The sequence below is a fragment of the Cryptomeria japonica genome, chromosome 7, assembly GCF_030272615.1.
Source record: "Cryptomeria japonica chromosome 7, Sugi_1.0, whole genome shotgun sequence".
NCBI lineage: Eukaryota > Viridiplantae > Streptophyta > Pinopsida > Cupressales > Cupressaceae > Cryptomeria > Cryptomeria japonica.
Genome location: NC_081411.1, coordinates 56877049 through 56896582, shown reverse-complemented (window position 1 = coordinate 56896582; position 19534 = coordinate 56877049). Strand labels below are relative to the sequence as shown.

The following is a 19534-nucleotide window of genomic DNA, read 5'->3' as shown; positions in this document are numbered from 1 at the left end:
GGAAAGAGATTTCCGATGATATATTGTTTGTCAAAATACACCTTCGTTTGCTCCCGATATCGCAAAAAAACCAACCCCTTGTCTAAAAGGCCTTTAGAAAAAAAATCACCCCCTTGCTAGCTGGGTGGTTGCAAGGAAGCTGAGCTGCTGGCGGAGTGGTGCATGGGCAATAGAGAGAGGCAGAGGTGGCATGAAGGGGTAGAGAGGCGACGACTTTTGAAACCAAACGACTAGTAGGTGCGAGACTGCTGGTGGTCTGCACAAATAGTTAGCGGTTTGTGGAGGCCGTAGACAATGGATGACTTTGAAGTCGTTGGTGGCAATGCCAGAGACCACTTTGGGTTACCATTTCTGGTGACCACTGGAGTCACAATTTTTTTTTAAAATCGCACTCTCACATCTATACGGTACAACCTATATGACGAAAGTATATCGAATTATATATCAAAATTCATCAAATCACCCTCCTGAAACCAACTGTGAGGTCCTTTTGGGCCCAGAATGCTCCAAAAAATAGGTGCCCCCTGAATCATAGAAAAAGCTAAATTTTCAAACTCTCAGAGATCTGATTTTGTGATTCAAATTGACCCAAGATGCACAAAAAACTCACTGTAAGGAAACTATCAAATTTAACGAACAAGGTGTGTTAGGTCTAGAGCTCTGATACCAAGTTAGAATTCATGATTGATGAATTCCATAGTGCCCAATAATCACCTGCATGCAAATACCTACCATGTACAAGAGAAAAACCTGCAAACAAGAGAGTGCAAGAATAATTGGAGATAATTGCAAGAAGAATCAGAATTGAATTAACTTGCCAGAGTGATTTAATTACAATAAGATCAATCTTTTAATAAAGAAGATCAAAACCCTAAATAAAACCCTAAGGGTTGAATGCATGAAATAAAATAATTATTAAATGCCTAAAAAAACTTCCTAAATTTAGCTTAAGTAAAAAAAGAAAAGGTGACTTAACTAAATAATTAATATGATTAAATTTATTAAGTAAATAAAACCTTTTACTCTAACAAAAAAATGACATTTCCTTGAAAATAGTTTGTATGATATTAGGATGTTTTCATTTTCTGCATTTGATTCTTACGAGACCAAGGTCAAACTCGAGATAATCTTGAGAAAAATCCTAAAATATTATATCTACAAAAAAGTTTATTGAAAATATCAAACTAAAGCTAGATAACCTCAATAAGAATGAAAAAATAACAACAATAAAAATGGCACAAGAAGTTAAAACTATTTGGAACTAATTTAAAGAATGTGGGAAGAATTTCAAAAACCAAAAAATAGAAAATCCCTAAGCCATAAAAGCCCACATATAAAATAAAGTTCCATCTATTCTACCACCCAATATTGATAGTATCTTTGTGAATCCTTTAAGATATAGTTGCATGTCTCCACATTAATCTAGAAATATAAACAATGAAATATCACTCCAAGAAAAATTATCAAAGGTTTTAAAAGTGTAATTATAACTATATACTTCAAAATTTAATCAAACTTTATCTTATTTCATCAAGCATTATAGTCCAACAATATACATCAACTCATGACACAACAAGGTCATATTTGACTGATTTGTTTGACCAAAAATATACTTCCCAAAATGGAAGCATAAATAATAAATAATTTTGTTACTCTATTTATAACTACCTAGAATTACAAAATGGCACATCTAATAAGCATCTATAATGTTTAATTGGATATTTTACACATTCATGCTTTTTAGGTATATTTATTGTTTTTCAATAAATTATAAAGAAAAGCCTTCAAGTGATTTGACATGATACTATTGCTAGCTACCAAAATAATGTTTGATGTTTTAGAGAACCTAAAACTTGTAGTAATAAAAAATGTTGATTAAGGCTCTATGACAAACTTGATTCATTATTGATGTTTGATAACTATTTTGTAGAGTTCAAAATATTGACCTTCCCATGTAATTAGTTTGCAATACAAGAACCGGATCCTAACAAAAAGATTGCAACAATTGCATGCACTTGCTTTAAAGTCAACTTTCCCATATTTGATAAGGTTTCCATTTAAAATCTATTTGGGTATTATAGAGGATGCCATTTATTTATTTTCCAAGGGAAGTGATATATGGTATGAAAAACCAAGCTATTGTTTCTTTCTTTAATCATACTCCAATACTCTTGTATAGGTCAATATATAGGTCAATGTGAATGGTGATAATGTAGACTATATTTACAAGTTCCTATAACCATGGAGAGGTGTAATTTTTTGAGAATACAAGATGGAAATTTTCCAAGTTTTTGACTTATAAAAATGGAATTGTACTTGATTGACATGCACTCACTACTTCTCCATTAAATATTGAGGTATTTGATAAGATCTTTCCATAACATGAATGCCTTATTGATTAATGATTTAATTCACTTACATCTTATCAAATTCATCAAAATTATTTACCACATTATATTATACATTGCTATGTGTGTATATATACTTCATTATGTAATGTTAAAATTTATTTATATCTTCCCAACACATTCTTAACGACATATCTCTTGCACCTCCTTAACGACATATCTCTTGCACCTCCTTAACTACAAGTGTTAATTAATTATCACATAAACATTGAGGCTTTCCTTACACGTCATGTGAATGGAAGAGCTTGTTAATAATCTCAGACGAATAAGGGCTATGTAATATATCTCACAATGGACTTCTTACAACATTGAAACAAGATTGATTATTTTTGTATCATAGTGCATCTGTGATGGATTTCTTACAGAGAGATTAATGTATTTAACGCTGATGTTAAACTATATATTGCATCGATGCCATAAGGATATGGGAATGTTAAAAGTCATCCTATTTAATAGCGATAAAGAAATGTGGGCAGAAGCTAAATTGGCTCCAAAACCAGCACTGTCATGCTATGGCAATCAGCACACGACCAGTTTGACTGTCGATCGGACCTAATAATGACCGATATTTTACATTAGTGTGACTAACATGATTTTCATAGCGTCTTTTTAAAGCCAGAATAGACGCGTCCAGAAGTGTGAGGGTCAACCAAACGTATAGGTGTTGTCTGACAAGCTTGATGTATTCGAGGTATACATACATACACTACATAGTCACCTGAAAAAGACTAAAGATCAATTCAGAGTCCACATGCCAAGTTTGCGAACTGATAAAAGTGGAATTTGGAAAGTTCAGCGAGTGATGAAAATGAAGTGACCCAATAAGAGTAAATGGTTAAATGGTCAACATCAATGATAGCTATCTTTTAACTATACGTGATGAAAAATCAAATCTGGATTTAATGATATTAATAGTCCCAGCCTCATTCAGTAAATATCCTACTAGCACATTTGTGTTTCAATTGGATTTTGGTAGGCCAAATATCAAAGCATCAAGACAAGAATGATCTTCAACAGTGCTAAAAGAAAATGGTCTTTCAATTGAAATTTTATAGCATCTAACTTTCACAATTAAAAATTGTACAAACCTTGGAATAAAAAAGATTAAAATAAGCACAAGATTGAGGAAAGTCAACCAAATGTATTATCTTATTAGCATGTACATATAGAGAGTAGAAAAGTCATTTGATCTCCATGAAATAAGGATAAGACTCCTCAAACATGGAGCAGTGGCAGGTTGCCTACCACAAAGGTAGCGTGAGGTGTCAAAACTAAGTCGACACCTCTCTAAGAAATCCTAATGTTGAAACTAATTCGACACCTCTCTAAGAACTCCTAATTGACTTGACATCTTGCACGAACATGTGTCAAGCGTAGATGGACGACTAAGTAGGCTTAAGTAAGCCTAAGTATAATTAAATAAAATAAATACACTAACACCCCCCTTTAAGCATAACTTAGGAGGAAAAGAAGAGCAATGGGTCCTAGCTACTAGCCTAATGAGGTACCTATGTAAAATGAATCTCTCATAAATAGAGAAAGAAAGAAAATTCAATGGGAAAAGAGTTTCCTCCAAAAAGAGATGATAAAACAATGAATGTAGGAGTGAAGAAGATATGTCATAGAAGAAAGGATTGATCAGGACCCATCAAGAGCTACTTCTATGCACAAGTATAGTGAATGTTCCCTCCATATGAGAGAAATGAGAGACTATGTAACCCCCCATAACATGATGCTTGTAGATGCTCGACATTGGATGCTGAAGATGATCCATACTCACTTAAAAACACCATAAATGTGTGCAAGATGACTTCTCATTCTGGATGTGTAGGAAATGATGTGGTTGTTGTTGAAGTTTCCACATGATTCAAAGACTGAACCTCATCATATTAGTTTCTAAACTTGCAGTGTTGAAGACTAGTATGCATATTTTGTTGGAAGGAATCATGCATGCACTTTCTGAAGCATGTCTAGATTCATAAGCATAAAAAAGTAAGGAGATCACAATGCTTGTCATATGACTACATTTTACATCCCCATATTGCTCAAGAAGTTATGGAAGTGTTCATAACACAACTCATAGAAGTGCACATAGGCACGACTCGTGATAGCCCCCTTGATTTTATATTTGGTGACCCCCTTGTTTTTGGCACTTTATAGGAGTGCTTTGTAATGAGAGTGTGTGATTGTGCTTGTTGGATTCGTGGCGGAAAAAACATGCACTTTTGTAAAAAACAACACTGAATTTTGAGTGGCTGAACAAAAGTTATGAGTAAAACAATTTTTGTCGTATTACAAAATTAATCCTCCTCCAATAAATATTAAATTTCCAATTTGAAAAAATTTACCAAAAAAAATGGAGCGCATTAAGCCCCGCTTTCACCCCCACTTTCCATGACATCAACGGTCGTCGGATTTTGCCTCCGATTTTTGAAAATAAAATTAAAAAAACCGAATGGTGGGCGTGCAGGTTTGGAGCCGCCTAGGCACAGCTGGGGCCGTTTGCCTAGACCTATGTGGAGTGCACTGTTGGGGTCGTCAATCATCTACGTCGAGCCACTCTGTGGGGGTGTTGCGGCTTTGTCGACCTGTGTGGACCGTGGGTTGAAACTGTTAGCGTTAATTTCCAGTCCTTCCAGTTTTGTTGGCATTATTTTATAGTTACTTGCATAGATTATGGATCATAATCTGTCAATAACTGTTAGCCTCAATCTCCTCCATTCATGTGAGTTCAACATGTAAGTCTAACTCAGGTTTCTTGAGTTACATCCACAAAGGGTGGATCTAAACACAACAAGGTGTATGCTCGTATGCCTTTTATTATTGTATTTTTCTTTCAATTAATACACATTATTTTTTATCTGTTCACGCTCTATATTTTTATGTTCTTTGCTTGCAAAATTGTTTTTTTCTTCTTTCTGCAGATCAATACTGCTATAGCTATAAATTTCACATGGTATCAGAGCACCATGGCTAGGAAGAAAGAAAATAAATATTTTTTCTTGTAGGTACACTCAATCAGAGTTTAAAAAAATGGATTTTTCAGTCTCTTCTCTTTTCACTCCATACAACTATTTTGAATGGAAGTCAAAGATTATGCTTCAGCTCAGAAGTAGAGGCTTATATCAAATAGTTATGGCAACAGAGATTGAACCTAATACTGCAGTTGAAAAATCCAAATATTTCAACAGGATGGATGAAGCGTATGGTCTCTTTTGCTTGTCCATGTCTCCAGAATTGTTGTTTCATGTTGAAGGATGCAAAAGTCCAAATGAAGTTTGGACCGTGTTGGAGACTCTTTTTGGAAAGCAAGATGAGATGCGGGGTCACATTCTTGAAAATGAGCTAAACTCATTAGATCCATATTTTTTTGATAACATTCAAGACTTCTTCACCAAATTCAAGGCCTTATTACCTCAGCTGAAAAGATGTGGAATCAACAAATCCAAGGATGAAAGCAAATTAATCCTTGCTATTGTGTCAAAATTGGGTCCAGAATATGTTGTATTTGTCTTCACTTTTTACACAGTCAGGCTTGCAACAAGAGAAACTTGGAAGATGCCCACACTTGATGCCTTCATTGAGTCCTTGATACATGAGCAAGATAAGCTCATAAAGATGGGCACATTGAAAAATTCCAATGCTCATGCACTTGTTGTGCATGGAAGTGGAAATAACAACTCCAAATCCAATCAACAATCCAAAGGCAAAGGGAAGAAGGAACTAGATCCAAGAAAGGAAGGCAATCCCAAACCTCTAGATGGATCTACCAGCTCAAAAGAAAAGATGGACAAAAAGGGAAAATCAAAGTGCAACTATTGCAACCATGGTTACCATCCAGATTCATCATGCATGAAGAAGACCATTGATGTCATGGAAAAAACACTTTAGCAAAATAATCTTGGTAACCTTATCCCAAAAGGTGCCAAGAAGAAGCAAGAAGAAAAAGCACCAGAAACAATAAACAATGCTCATGCATTGATTGCTATTCATTCTACTTCAGATGGATAGATCATAGACTCTGGAGCTTCACACCATATGAAAACCATAAAATATGTTCTCTCTTCTTTGAAACCATATTCTGGTTCACCTATTCGCTTGGGAGATGGATCTTCTGTAGAAGCAATTGGAATAGGGAAGGGTGAGATGGGAATTGGAAGTTTTGAGAATGTCTTATACATTCCAAAGCTTTCTGTCAATCTTCTTTCTATGTATCAAATTACACATAGTGGCCTTAGTAGGAGATTTGAATTCACTCCAGATTCTGTGAGCATATTTGATATTGAAGACAACTCCAAAATTGTTGTTGGTAAGGCAAATCATCAATCTCATATGTACACTTTTACTGATTTTGTTGCCAAATCAGATTCTACTTTACTTCTAACACATGCAAATGATGAAAGTAAAGTTTGGCATGAAAGATTTGGTCATTTGAACTTTAGATACATGCAGTAATTGAGAAAACAAGGGATGATGAAAGGCTTGGCTACCATAGAATTTCCTGATGGAGTTTGTGAAGGTTGTGCTCTTGGAAAGCATCCACAAGAAAAATTTCCAAAGGGGATTGCATGGAGAGCCTCCTCCCCTCTAGATCTTATTCACAATGATCTGACGGGTCCATTTCCCGATCCTTCCATGAGTAAAGCTATATATGTCCTAGCATTCATTGATGATTGCACAAGATACACATGGGTTTATTTTCTCAAATTTAAATCTGAGGTGTTTGAGAATCTCAAGATTTTCAAATCCCATGTGGAGAATCAATTAGATAAAATGCTCAAGATCCTTTGCACAGATAATGGGGGGGAGTATGTCAACAATGATGTTCAACATCTTTGTGATGAAGCAGGAATACAGTTGCAGAATATAGTTCCTTACACTATGCAACATAATGGGGTACCTGAGAGGAAGAATCGATCCTTGAAGGAGATGGCTCGTTGTATGTTGCATGCTAGATCTCTTCCCTCCAAATTGTGGGCTGAAGCAATCAATTGTGCTTCATACATTAAAAATAGATCTCGTCACAAATCTATCACAGGAAAGACACCTTTTGAAGCATGGAGTGGCATGCAACTGAAAGTGACCCATTTTCAATTTTTTGGATCATGCGCATGGGCTCGCATTCCTGTAGAGAAGAGGAAAGCTTTAAGGCCTCAAAGGAAAAAATGAATCATTTTTAGATACCCAGATGGTGTAAAGAGCTACAAATTGTTAGATCTTTCAACAAAAACACTCTTAATTGAGAGGAGTGTCTACTTTGTTGAAAGTCCCATGCATGCATCTCAGGAGCCACATTCCAGTACTTCTTTGCTTCCTCCTCTTATAGATCTCAAAGATAATACATGCAATCATTCAGATCTAATTTTTGATACATCTGAATCTGATCTAGATGAACTTGAGCATGCATGTGCAGATCCAGATGTAGTTCTTGATTGGGCTTCTAGTGATGATTCAGTATCTCTTGTGAAAAAACAAATGACTAGGAGCTTGGTTGATATATATGATGGACTTTCAGCTATTGATCCCATCATGCCAATGCATGCCTATATGATTCAAGTATCCGATCCTTAGAGTTATCCAGAAGCTGCAAGGAATCCTCTTTGGGAAGCAGCCATGGATGAGGAGTACAATTCTCTTATTGAGAATCACACTTGGGACTTGGTTCCATTTCCACGTGATCGCAAACTTATAAGGTGTAAATGTGTCTATAGAAAAAAGAAATCAGCAGATGGCCATGTAAGTAGATACAAAGCAAGGTTGGTAGCCAAAGGCTTTCAACAAGTTCATGGTATTAACTATGATGAAACTTTTGCTCCAGTGGCAAAAATGTACTCCATTCGGTTGGCTCTTGCAATTGCAGCAACAAGAAGGTGGAAGATTCATCACATGGATGTGAAGAACACATTTCTTCATGGTGATCTCGAGGAAGAGATCTATATGGAGCAACCACAAGGGTATGTACAAAATTCCTCATTGGTATGCAAACTCAAGAATTCATTCTTTAGCCTCAAGTAGGCACCTAGAGCTTGGTATGCTAAAATGGATTCTTATCTTCTATCTTAAAATTTCATGTGATGCAAATTTGATCCAAATGTTTATATGATGAGAACATCTAACTCTCTATTGCTCATAGTACTCTATGTAGATGATCTACTAATAACAACTGATTCCGTCAAAGCCATTTCTGCAACCAAAGCAACTTTGCATGCTATATTTTCCATGACAGACATGGGTCTCCTCAACTTTTTTCTTGGTCTTGAAATCAGCCAGAATGAATCAGGTGTCCAAGTTGCTCAATCCAAGTATGGAAGGGATATTCTAGCTCGATTTCACATGAGTGACTGTAAGACAACACCCACACCTTTCTTGTCTTGAGTAAAGCTTGAGGATGGCCAAGATACACCATTGGTTGATTGCACACTCTATCGTCATCTTGTGGGGAGTCTTCTTTATCTCACTCACTCTCATCCAGATATATCATATGCAGTGGGTGTTGTTTCCAGATACATGCAGGAGTGTCATGAACTACATTGGAAAGCTGCCAAGTGTATACTTCACTATGTTCAAGAAGCCATTAGCTATGGGATTCATTATTCAACTGGATGTACTTTGGATCTCATTAGCTATATGTTTTCATCAACCAACCATCATTTGGTGTGACAACCATAGTACATTGAAGGCTTGTAGAGATCCAGTACAATGACAATGGACAAAGCACTTCGAGATCCACATGCACTTCATCCAAGATCTGATCCATTATGGCATCATTGATTTACAGTATTGTCCCATGGGTCACGTCTCAAAAAATTGCTGACATATTCGCGAAGACATTCACTGAGAAGAAGTTTCACTTTCTCTGAGATCTTCTTGGGGTGAACGAAATTGTACCACATTACTTTTCTCGTATGTTAGTATCTATTTTGAAGGGGGGTTTTCTTCCCACTGGGTTTTCCCTCTTTCCTCATTTCTTTCCTCTTCTATCTCTTTAGTTAGACTTAAGGGAGGGTGTTAGTGTTAATTTCCAATTACCTGAATAGATTATGGATTGTAATCTGTCAACAACTGTTAGCCTCAATCTCCTCCATTCACGTGAATTTAACATGTAAGTCTAACTCAGGTTTCTTGAGTTACATCCACAAAGTGTGGATCTAAACACTACAAGGTGTATGCTTGTATGCCTTTTATTATTGTATTTTTCTTTCCATTAATACACACTATTTTTTTTTTTTTTTTTTTTTTTCTGTTCATGCTCTGTATTTTTTTGTTCTTTTCCTGCAAAATTGTCTTTTTCTTCTTTCTGTAGATCAATACTAATATAGCTATAAATTTCACAAAAACCCTTGCCACACAAACCCTCGCGTGAGCTAGGGATAATGAGAGTGGCCGAAGTGGAGCACATGGTGTTGGAGAAGGAGCACATGCTAGTGGAGCGAGCATAGACAGAGAGAGAGGAACAACGCCGAGTTAGGAAAGATGCCCACGCTGATAATAGAGACCCCTTCTCACTTCAAGTTCCTTCTTCTAACACCGCCTCCCTTTGTGTTGATTCCCCTGTGCTCCCTTGCCTTGCAGTCTATACATAGACATTTTCAACTCTCAGCTTGAAAAAATCTTACCTTGGAATAAAAGAGATTAAAACAAGCACAAGATTGAGGAAAGTCGACCAAATGTATTGGCTTATGAGCACGTACATATAGAAAGTAGAAAAGGCACCTAATCTCTATGAAATGAGGATAGAACTCCTCAAACATGGAGTGGTGATGAGTAGCCTACCACAAAGGTGGCATGAGGTGTCGAAACTAAGTCGAGACCTCTCCAACAACTCCAAATCGACTTGACTGAGTAGGCTTAAGTAAACCTAAGTGTAATTAAATAAAATAAATACACTAACAAAAATAAATCCCAATCCACTAGACCAAATGCTTTACTAAGATTTCTCATTTAAAATTTAAAATTTATAATTTTTTAATGTCTAATTTCCAAATATTAAGTATTTTCTGATTTGAAGAAAGTAATCAAGATCTTCTATTTAAATAGAAATACAAGAATGAATTATTTATGGAAATACTTCCTATACATATATGATTTAGTCAAGGTGCCCTTGGTCCAAAGGGATCTTAGTCATCAAGTCTATAAAAAATGAGCGAGTCGCTAACTCATGCATTAGAGCCACTAATTCCCATGGAAATATGAAGATGAAATGATATGTCAGTGTCATGCATGGGTTCTTTGATGTCTCCACTTTAGACTTTTTTCAGCACTGAACTTGATGGGGTCAATCTAAAACAACTAGCCTGCCTAGACATGGGGCACAAATTCCACAAAAGTCCATGGGCCAAGGCACAGGATGAGATTCCATGCAATGGATGTCGACAACTAGAAATATTCCAAACAGATAAGGAATCCAAAATATCATTGGTGGAAGAGGAGAGTGATTAAATTAATAAATACAAGATCTATTTTATTTTAGATAATGTGCATAATATCCGGAGTGGAAAGTGCTCAAAATCATGATGTTAGTTAAAATACTTTTAGGCCAATATTTTGTATGAAATAATATTTTGGTTAATTTTTGTTAGCTGATTAGATAAGAAAGGTTATCTAGGTATGTACAATATTGTTTAAATGGAATAGCTTCCCGTTGTCTATAATTTAAATGAACTAGTGAATGATGTTAAAAGACCCCATTTTACACATGCATGGATTTGTTTTATTCATCTATGTACATTCATTTCATATATATTTACACATATTTTGTTTCATTTAATTATGTTGTTTGGATTCATCTAATTATGTTGTCCTAAGGTGTTTAAAGTGGTCTTGAGGGGATTTAAGGGGATATTCAAGGGGATTGATTCTTTTATATTTTTAAACATGCATGGATTCATTTTATTCATCTATGTACATTTATTTCATTTATATTTATACATATATTGTTTCATTTAATTATGTTGTTTGGATTCATCTAATTATGTTGTCCTAAGGTGTTTTAAGTGGTCTTAAGGGGATTTAAGGGGATATTTAAGGGGATTATTCTTTAATATTTTTACACATGCATGGATTTGTTTTATTCATCTATGTAAATTCATTTCATATATATTTACACATATATTGTTTCATTTAATTATGTTGTTTGGATTCATATAATTATGTTGTCCTAAGGTGTTTTAAGTGGTCTTAAGGGGTTTTAAGGGGATATTTAAGGGGATTTAAGGGGATATTAAATTTTTGAAGTAATTTCATTGAACATGTACATAAACACTTAACTAAAATGAACAACTAAATTAAATTTTAATGACTAATTTTGTTTAACAATGAACAAAGTTAAAATAGACATAAACACTTAACTTTCACATACACATGTACAATTAACTAGAACACTTAACTAAATTCAAATGACTTAGAGATTCTATCATTTAAACACTTAACTTTCAAAAACGTAATCTATATATATAAACGTGCAAAGTAGTATGAAATGTAGATCTATCTAACACATACACATATATGTCTATGAAGTGTACATCTATCTAACACATACACACACACACATGAAATATATTTCTTTAGTCCATAGATTTGAAAAAGTTAACAAATAAAAGTGTAGTCCAATTTGAATTCCAAAGTAAGCACAAACTCAAGTAGGCATCTAGCGAACCAACCAAAAGAATGCCAACAAATCCATTCATCAACAAATAATATTTTGGCTATCAAAGAAATCTTGATCACCTTCATACACATCATAGAGAAAATTATATTAGAAAAAAATATAACTCAGCTACCAAAGGAAAGTTGAATTCTCATGCAAAGCAATAGCTAACAAAATTAAACATAGGAAAAATCAAACCCTTGTGAGATTCACTAAGACTCTTTTCAAAATTATAGATTAGAAATATAAGAAATTTTTTAGGCCAATCAATCATTTCCACTCAATGTTGATAATTTTGAATTTAAATCTTTCAATACTTTGAATGCAACAACACACAAAAACTATATATCTAACAAAACAAAACAAAAGACACTACACAAATAACATATAAAACAAGGAATCAAATGCATATAACACAATCAACAATCCTAAAGGAGAATTTCAAATGCCCTAAGCTTGAAATGTATTAACATTAAGAAAAAGTTAAGAGTAGGCCTAGAAGATGGTTGTGGCAGCCATTAAGGTCTGGAGGTGCGTTCAAACATGTCATAGGTAGTAAAATAGAATTTATAAAACTCAAACATGTAATAGGTAGTAAGATAGAATTTAAATTGAATGTGGTTTATTAAAAAATCAATCTGATTGTTCTAAGGTTTAAGGCATTTGTAATTTTAGTTCATTGAAAAATATAATTAATTAAAAAGAAACTGGATGTGTGAAAATTTTTCAAGTGAGACCTACCACAAAATATTAAAATATGGCTAACTTTCCAAATAATACATATTACAAGGAAATAAAGAGATGATTGCATACATTACTTGTAATATGACCAAGACATATCTATTATCTAATAGCCTAATATAAAAAGCTATTTAAAAATTTAGAAGAAATCTTTAGTTGAAATTTTAAAACTAGGAGAGATAATGAGGACCTCAAATATGGGTTTGATTGTAATATTCTTTATCTCTCTTAATTAGAAATTATTTTTAAAAAATAGTCTTTATTACAATGAAATGAAATAAATATTTTTAGATTAAAGGTGGTAGGATGTAATTGTTCCAACGTATATAAAATTTCAATTAAAGTAACTAAAAAAGTAATTGTTTGACATTAATAGATTACAAGCTTTACAATTAAAGTTGTGTAATTGAAACTAAATATGAAATCTTAAAGAAAGATGAATATTTATCAAACACAAAACTTAAATATTTAATGAGACATCCAATTAAAATCAAATATTTTAAAAATATAAATCATTATCAAAACACTAATTCAAAATATTCTAAAAATACCAATTATTTATGAAACATCCATGTATTTACTTAAACTAACATGAATTTTCCACGAATTAAAAATACACTCATAAATATCATCCACATACCTATAAACCACCTACCCTATTAATCAATACTAATGAAATTGTGCCCCAATTAAAAAAGAGTCACGCTTCATACAATTCCCTCTCTTTAACAATGTCAAGCATCTTGTAAATTGAAGAATCTCTTATCAATTTAACTAAAATATTGTGGCTGCAAGTTGTCACCCATAAAATAAATTTCTTCTATTTTATTTTGTAATTTGTGGTGTTTCGATCAAATTTTGCGTATTTTTTCTCTATGTATATTTTTTTAATTGAATCAATGCGAACTCTTTTGTATAATTTAACTCGAAACGACCGAGTTCTATGTTATTAAGATGGGGTCTTTAACTCTGATGGGGACGCCTCCTTTTTAAAAGATTGCCACTTGGTGTCGTGACCTCGGAAACTCATTTAATATGTATTAATATATTGCTTTCTTCCATACGGCCGGCGCGTAAATTTCTCTGACCATTTGCCTGGTTGCTCCCGCTCATTAGTTGCATGTATGTGTTACGAAGCTTCATCAACGCCATCTATTTATATTCACGCTCTGTTCAACTCAATTCACTCTTCCCTTCCTCTAAACGAATCTCTTTCGATCCAAAATTTCTGGCCCCGTCTTGTTTTGCACGTATGGCATCTTCTTCCTCTCATCTCCAAGAAAATGAGGAACACCATGCTTTGCTTATGGCATCTTCGTCCTCACCTCCCCAGAAATATGCTTTCTCTGGGGCATCATCTTCATCTTTCTATGGAATCGAACCTCCCCATGAAAGGAGGAAGGTTTCCGAATCTTCAAGATTATATGATGTCTTCATCAATCACAGAGGCCCTGATGTCAAAGATACTCTGGCTCTGGAGCTCTACAAATCCCTTGAGAATTTAGAAATACGTGCGTTTCTTGATTCGAAAGAGAAAGTACTTGGAGATTCGTTTCCATCCACCATTGAGACAGCCATCCATTCTGCTGCAGTTCATATAGCTATCTTTTCCAAAGGCTATGCAGAGTCTCCGTGGTGTTTGACAGAGCTAGTTCTTATGTTGCAGAGTAAAGCTAAGATTATTCCTGTTTTCTATGGTGTTGCGCCTTCGGCACTACGCCACATAGAAAAGGGAGTGTATGCCAAAGCTTTCATTGAATATGAAAATAAGAAGAGTTACATAGAAGAACTGGAGGAATGGAAGAAAGCTCTCCAATCTATTTCATTTATTGGTGGCGAAGAGTTCACCTGGTAATATTTGTATTTGATATTTCTACATGGTAATAACTTTTCTCTTCTTGAAAGTGGTATATTTTTTTTTTTCTCGTTGGATTCCCCTTGTATTTATTAGGTTGCAGTAACTGCGAGAAAATAGTGTCAGCAGTGCAAAAGGAAGTACAAAGGATGAGATGTTTACATGTTGCCAAATATCCAGTCGGACTTCCTAAGCTTGTACAACATTTTGAAAAGCAGTGTATTGACAAGCGTGTACAAGATTTTGAAAGTCAGTGCGGGATATACAAACAAGGAGAAGGGAAGTGCAAGATGGTTGGCATTTTTGGCATGGGTGGGGTGGGAAAAACAACTCTCGCCAAGGAATTGTTCAACCGAAAGCGCTCAGATTACAGTCGCTCCTGTTTTCTATTTGATGTTCGGGAAGCATCTGTGAAGAAAGATCTGCCTTCTTTGCAAATGAAACTCCTCAGAGAACTCTGATGAAAACGATCATCCCAGCTTTCCAAGCGTAGAGGATGGGACAAGCTGTCTCAGCAATCGTTTCGCAAGGAGTGACAATTGGAGCTTCCTAATTGTTTTAGATGATATTGATCACCAGGAACAATTAGATGCCCTCGTGATCAGTGATGAGCTGAATAAATTTGGCAATAGTTTGGTAATTGTTACAACTCGTGATGTAAAAGTGCTCATAAACGCTGAAATAACGGTTGGTTATAATTTGAAAGGAATGGATAGAGATGACGCGAAAGAGCTGTTTTGTTGGCATGCTTTTAGCCGATCTTATCCATCTGGTGGATACGAAGAGCTGGTCGACCTCTTCTTAGACGTCTGTGGCGGCTTACCGTTGTCAATTCAAGTTCTGGGCAGGCATGTTCATGGTGAAGATCAGAATTTTTGGGAGTTAGAACTGAAGAAAGTGAAGAAGATGCTGCCTCAAGACATACAGAAGAGATTAAGAATAAGCATAGACACGTTGGACAATGAGGAAAAACAAATTTTCATGGATGTTGCATGCTTTTTCATAGGAGAATCCAAGAAAGACGCCATCAGAGTGTGGGAGGGATCGGGATGGAGCGCTCAACATACACTGCGAAGACTCAAAGATAAATGCCTAGTTGCAGAAATGGAAGATCATAATTTCATCGGGCATTTTGGGCATCCGTTGGAATACTCCAGAGAAGAAAAGTTTTTTTTTGAGAATGCATGACCACTTGAGGGACTTGGGACGAGAAATGGCAGACGAGCTGAGTCATCCTCGTCGTCTGTGGCGTTCAGAATATCGTAAACCTTTGGTATGCTTTTTCCTCCACACGCTGCTTCCTAGTGTGATATTCGAACTTTTAACTTTTTCATGATACAAAATCTGAACTGCATATGTGAATGCAGTTATCAAAGGGAATCAAAAACATCTTCACCCAAACGAAAGGTCGGTGTTTGCATAGTTTTGTGGATCGGTCGATGTATTTCTATATTAAATACTTTCTAAGGGAATCAGACAATATGGCTGAGAAGTCAAGCACCTTACTGTGGCTAGACGTTAGGTTTTACGAGCGTACGCTCACAGACTTTCCTCCTTGGGTTCCTCTTCAAGATTTGCAAATCTTACGAATCGGGAATGCAGTTCTGGAAAGATTGTGGCAGAAAGAGGTACAGGTATTTTGTTTTCATTCTTAAAACCTGAAGTCTTGAAATCGAAAACATTATTTTATAATACTTCGGTCATTTTATTAATAAATATCGATTTTTAAATTTTTGTCTTTTTAGGCGACCTTCCCGCTAAAAGACCTGCGGATCTGTGGGGTGTCTGAGCTGAAGGAGTTAAACTTGGAGCTACTGCGCTGTCTGGAAGAAATTACAATTCATGATTGTGAGCATCTGAAAAGTTTGACAGGAATATCTGATCTTACGAAACTAGTGGAATTGAACATCAGTAAATGTGGGGAGCTTGAGGATTGCAATTCATGATTGTGGGCATTTGAAAAGTGTGACGGGAATATCTGATCTTACGAAACTAGTGGAATTGAACATTAGTAGTTGCGAAAAGATTGAAGAGTTGAGTCTTGTTCGACTCAGTTGCCTGCAAGTGTGTTTCATTCGGAATCTTTCCATGCTGAAGACTATTGAAGTGAAAGGGTGTAAAAATTTGTTGTGCGTAGAAGGAATATTTGAAAATCTTGTTAAGTTGAACAGTCGTGACTGTCCAAAGCTAAAGAAAATAACAGGTATTAAAAAATTGCATTCATTGGAAAGAATGCAACTCTTACATTGCAGGAATGAAATAATTCAGGATTGAATTCTCAAGATGGAGGTATTGATTTCCACGCTCCTTAATTTTATTTTTTAAGGGGAAGCTTTTAGTTCACCTTTGGTTTCCCCTTTGTTGTTGGAAGATAGCGTAGATTTTCTGATTAAACTATTTAAGTTTTCTGTAGTAAAGAAGAGAAGGCACTCAGATATTGTTTATTTCACGCAGAAGCCGCAGTCAGAGTCATTAAAGTAATTGGTAGAGCAGTAGATGGTGCAGAATCAATTCTCAACGCAAATCTCTTCTGCGACTTTATTTGCGCCAATTCATTCATCCAAATTGGCACCCGGAACACTTGGAATCATCTAGGTAGACATGTGCTGGGCGCAATCATTTCATGCGCTGTGGTTGTGGTTAATACTTGTACTGCAGCAAAGACAATTAATGACTTCATCGGAGATTGTGATTGCTCTCCATGGTGAAATTTGAGGTGCACCAAGGAGAATGGGTAATTACCTCGGTAACAACCAGGGAAGATGAAATAAACAGCTACATTCTAAATAAGGGTTACTGTGTACCCTTCGATTACCTTTGTTTCTCCGAAGATGTGATGGTGAAAAGGCTGGACATGCCTGTGATGAAAGGGGAAGAACACAAAATTTTGAATGTGCTACGTATAATTATTGATATGATGTACCAGAAGGAAGGTACAATTTAAGGTAATCTTTTGCTTTCTCACTGGTCTAGTGGAATGGAATATACGGGATTGGTTTCCTTTGGAGAGAAAATAATATTATTATTATTTAATTGTCATTAAGCTTGATAAGGAATATGTGAATATTTTTTTTTTTAGGAGAAAAAAGACAAGTTAGATATGTTCAAGATTAGAATGACTTGCTCAAATTATTGTGTTGGAGATCAAGATTATGATGGAAACTACTAAGAATGTGTTTTTGTTTTTTTAATAAAATAGCAGTTTGAAAAATTGTTAAGATAAACATTAATCTACTTTTTGATCTTTAGAAACTGTAGTCTATGTAGTGGTTTTTATCTTTAGAAACTGTTGTCTATGTAGTGAATAAAATTGTTATTATTTTTTAATTTCTATTCTTATTTAATAGACTTTAGCAATTTATAAATGTAATCAGTGTTATTGTAATTTTAATTAAGTTTTTCATATGAATAATATATAGTCTTCTTCTTCAATTGAATGATATGTATTTTGTGAGTGTTTTTTAAACTATTATAATCTTTCATTTTCATCGCACTCTAAATAAAGGTCATGTAAAACTTTTGTTGTCTTTAATTTTAGATAGATTATCACTACTGAACGTTTACTAATCAATCCTACTTTTATTTTTTAAAATAGTAAAAATTGAATTTAATATCCATGGATAAAAAATTATAAAACTTTGATTGCCTATATCTTCATTCAACAAAGCAATTAGATCATTTATCTTTGATTGAAAGTGACCACTACATAGTAACTTGGATGGTCATGAAGTTCCTAGACACATTTAGCTTTGTCAAACAATTATTATTTTTGACTTTAGAACATAGGTCAAAGTTTTTACTATAGAAATATAGAATAGAAGTGATAGTTATTGTGACTTACTCGTAATGAGTAAGAATTTTGAAAGTGTCTTCTATGTTCCTTGGTGTGATTTTCAAAAACACTTAATTTCTTAAACCAATGAGCTCCCTAGTCTACGATTTATAAAATGTGGCATGCATTATTACTAGTTTATAAGATTGTATGGATATAAAAAATGTATTAGCTTACACAATTTTCTATCTATAATACAACTAGTACATGCTATTTTATCTTTTGTGTATATCCTTCTTAAGAATTTTGGATGTGTAAACATGACCTAAGTCTAGATTTGATACTTCATTAAGTGTAGATATGAAGATCTAAAAGGAGATTTAACTACTTTAATTTCATAATTCATTTCATATATTCATTTATACTATAAAATTTGATGTCTCAATTTTTAGAGATTTCCTTCAAACCTAGATTTTAAGCATAGTCTACTCTCTACAAAATCTAAATGTATAATCTGATCCTTATATTTTAAAATTTGAAATTTTTTATTTTAAAACTTTTTGTATAATCTGATCCTTATATTTTAAAATTTGAAATTTTTTATTTTAAAACTATATCATTTTTCAAAATTAATTGTTTATCATATTTTGCCATTTCAATTAAGTACTTAACATCTATTTAAATATCCTAGGCTATTCATGCGAATGAGTTATTTATTAGTCTTCCTAATCATATATGATTTAGTCAGTGTCCATGGCCGAAAGGAGTCTTAGTTAAGCGCTCATAAAAATGAGTGAATCCCCAACTCACGGTTCAGAAGCCACTTATTCCCATGGAAAAATGAAGATGAAATGAAATGTCGGTGTCACGCGTGAGTTCTTCGATGTCTTCGTTTTAGACTTTTTCAGCACCGAACTTGACAGGTAAAGCTAAAAACAGACAGCCATCGTAATGCATTTTGTCACCTATAAAATAAATTTCTTAAAATATTGTCGCTGCAGTTGTCGCCATAAAATAAATTCCTTAAAATATTGTCGCTGCTCTTGTCACCGATAAATATAAATCTATTAAATTTCATTTTGTGACTTGCTGGGTTAGCGTCATTTTTATAT

At 34.4% G+C, this 19534-nt stretch overlaps 1 protein-coding gene across 1 annotated transcript; it reads left to right on the top strand.

Moving 5' to 3' along the window:
* Nucleotides 1–14047: 14047 nt before the first annotated feature.
* Nucleotides 14048–15838, top strand: LOC131047174 (disease resistance protein Roq1-like). The gene is made up of 3 exons (XM_059208208.1): nt 14048–14646; nt 14754–15060; nt 15230–15838. Exons 1-3 carry the CDS (start codon nt 14048–14050, stop codon nt 15836–15838), a joined length of 1515 nt encoding a protein of 504 aa, XP_059064191.1.
* The last annotated feature ends 3696 nt before the right edge of the window (nt 15839–19534 follow it).

Bases quoted from the DNA above. Each gene is read 5' to 3' on its own strand.
- LOC131047174 (XM_059208208.1), top strand. From the start codon at position 14,048: ATGGCATCTTCTTCCTCTCATCTCCAAGAAAATGAGGAACACCATGCT. The intron at 14,647-14,753 runs GTAATATTTGTA...ATTAGGTTGCAG, and splicing joins GGTGGCGAAGAGTTCACCTG to TAACTGCGAGAAAATAGTGT. The intron at 15,061-15,229 runs GTGAAGAAAGAT...ATTGATCACCAG, and splicing joins TTGATGTTCGGGAAGCATCT to GAACAATTAGATGCCCTCGT.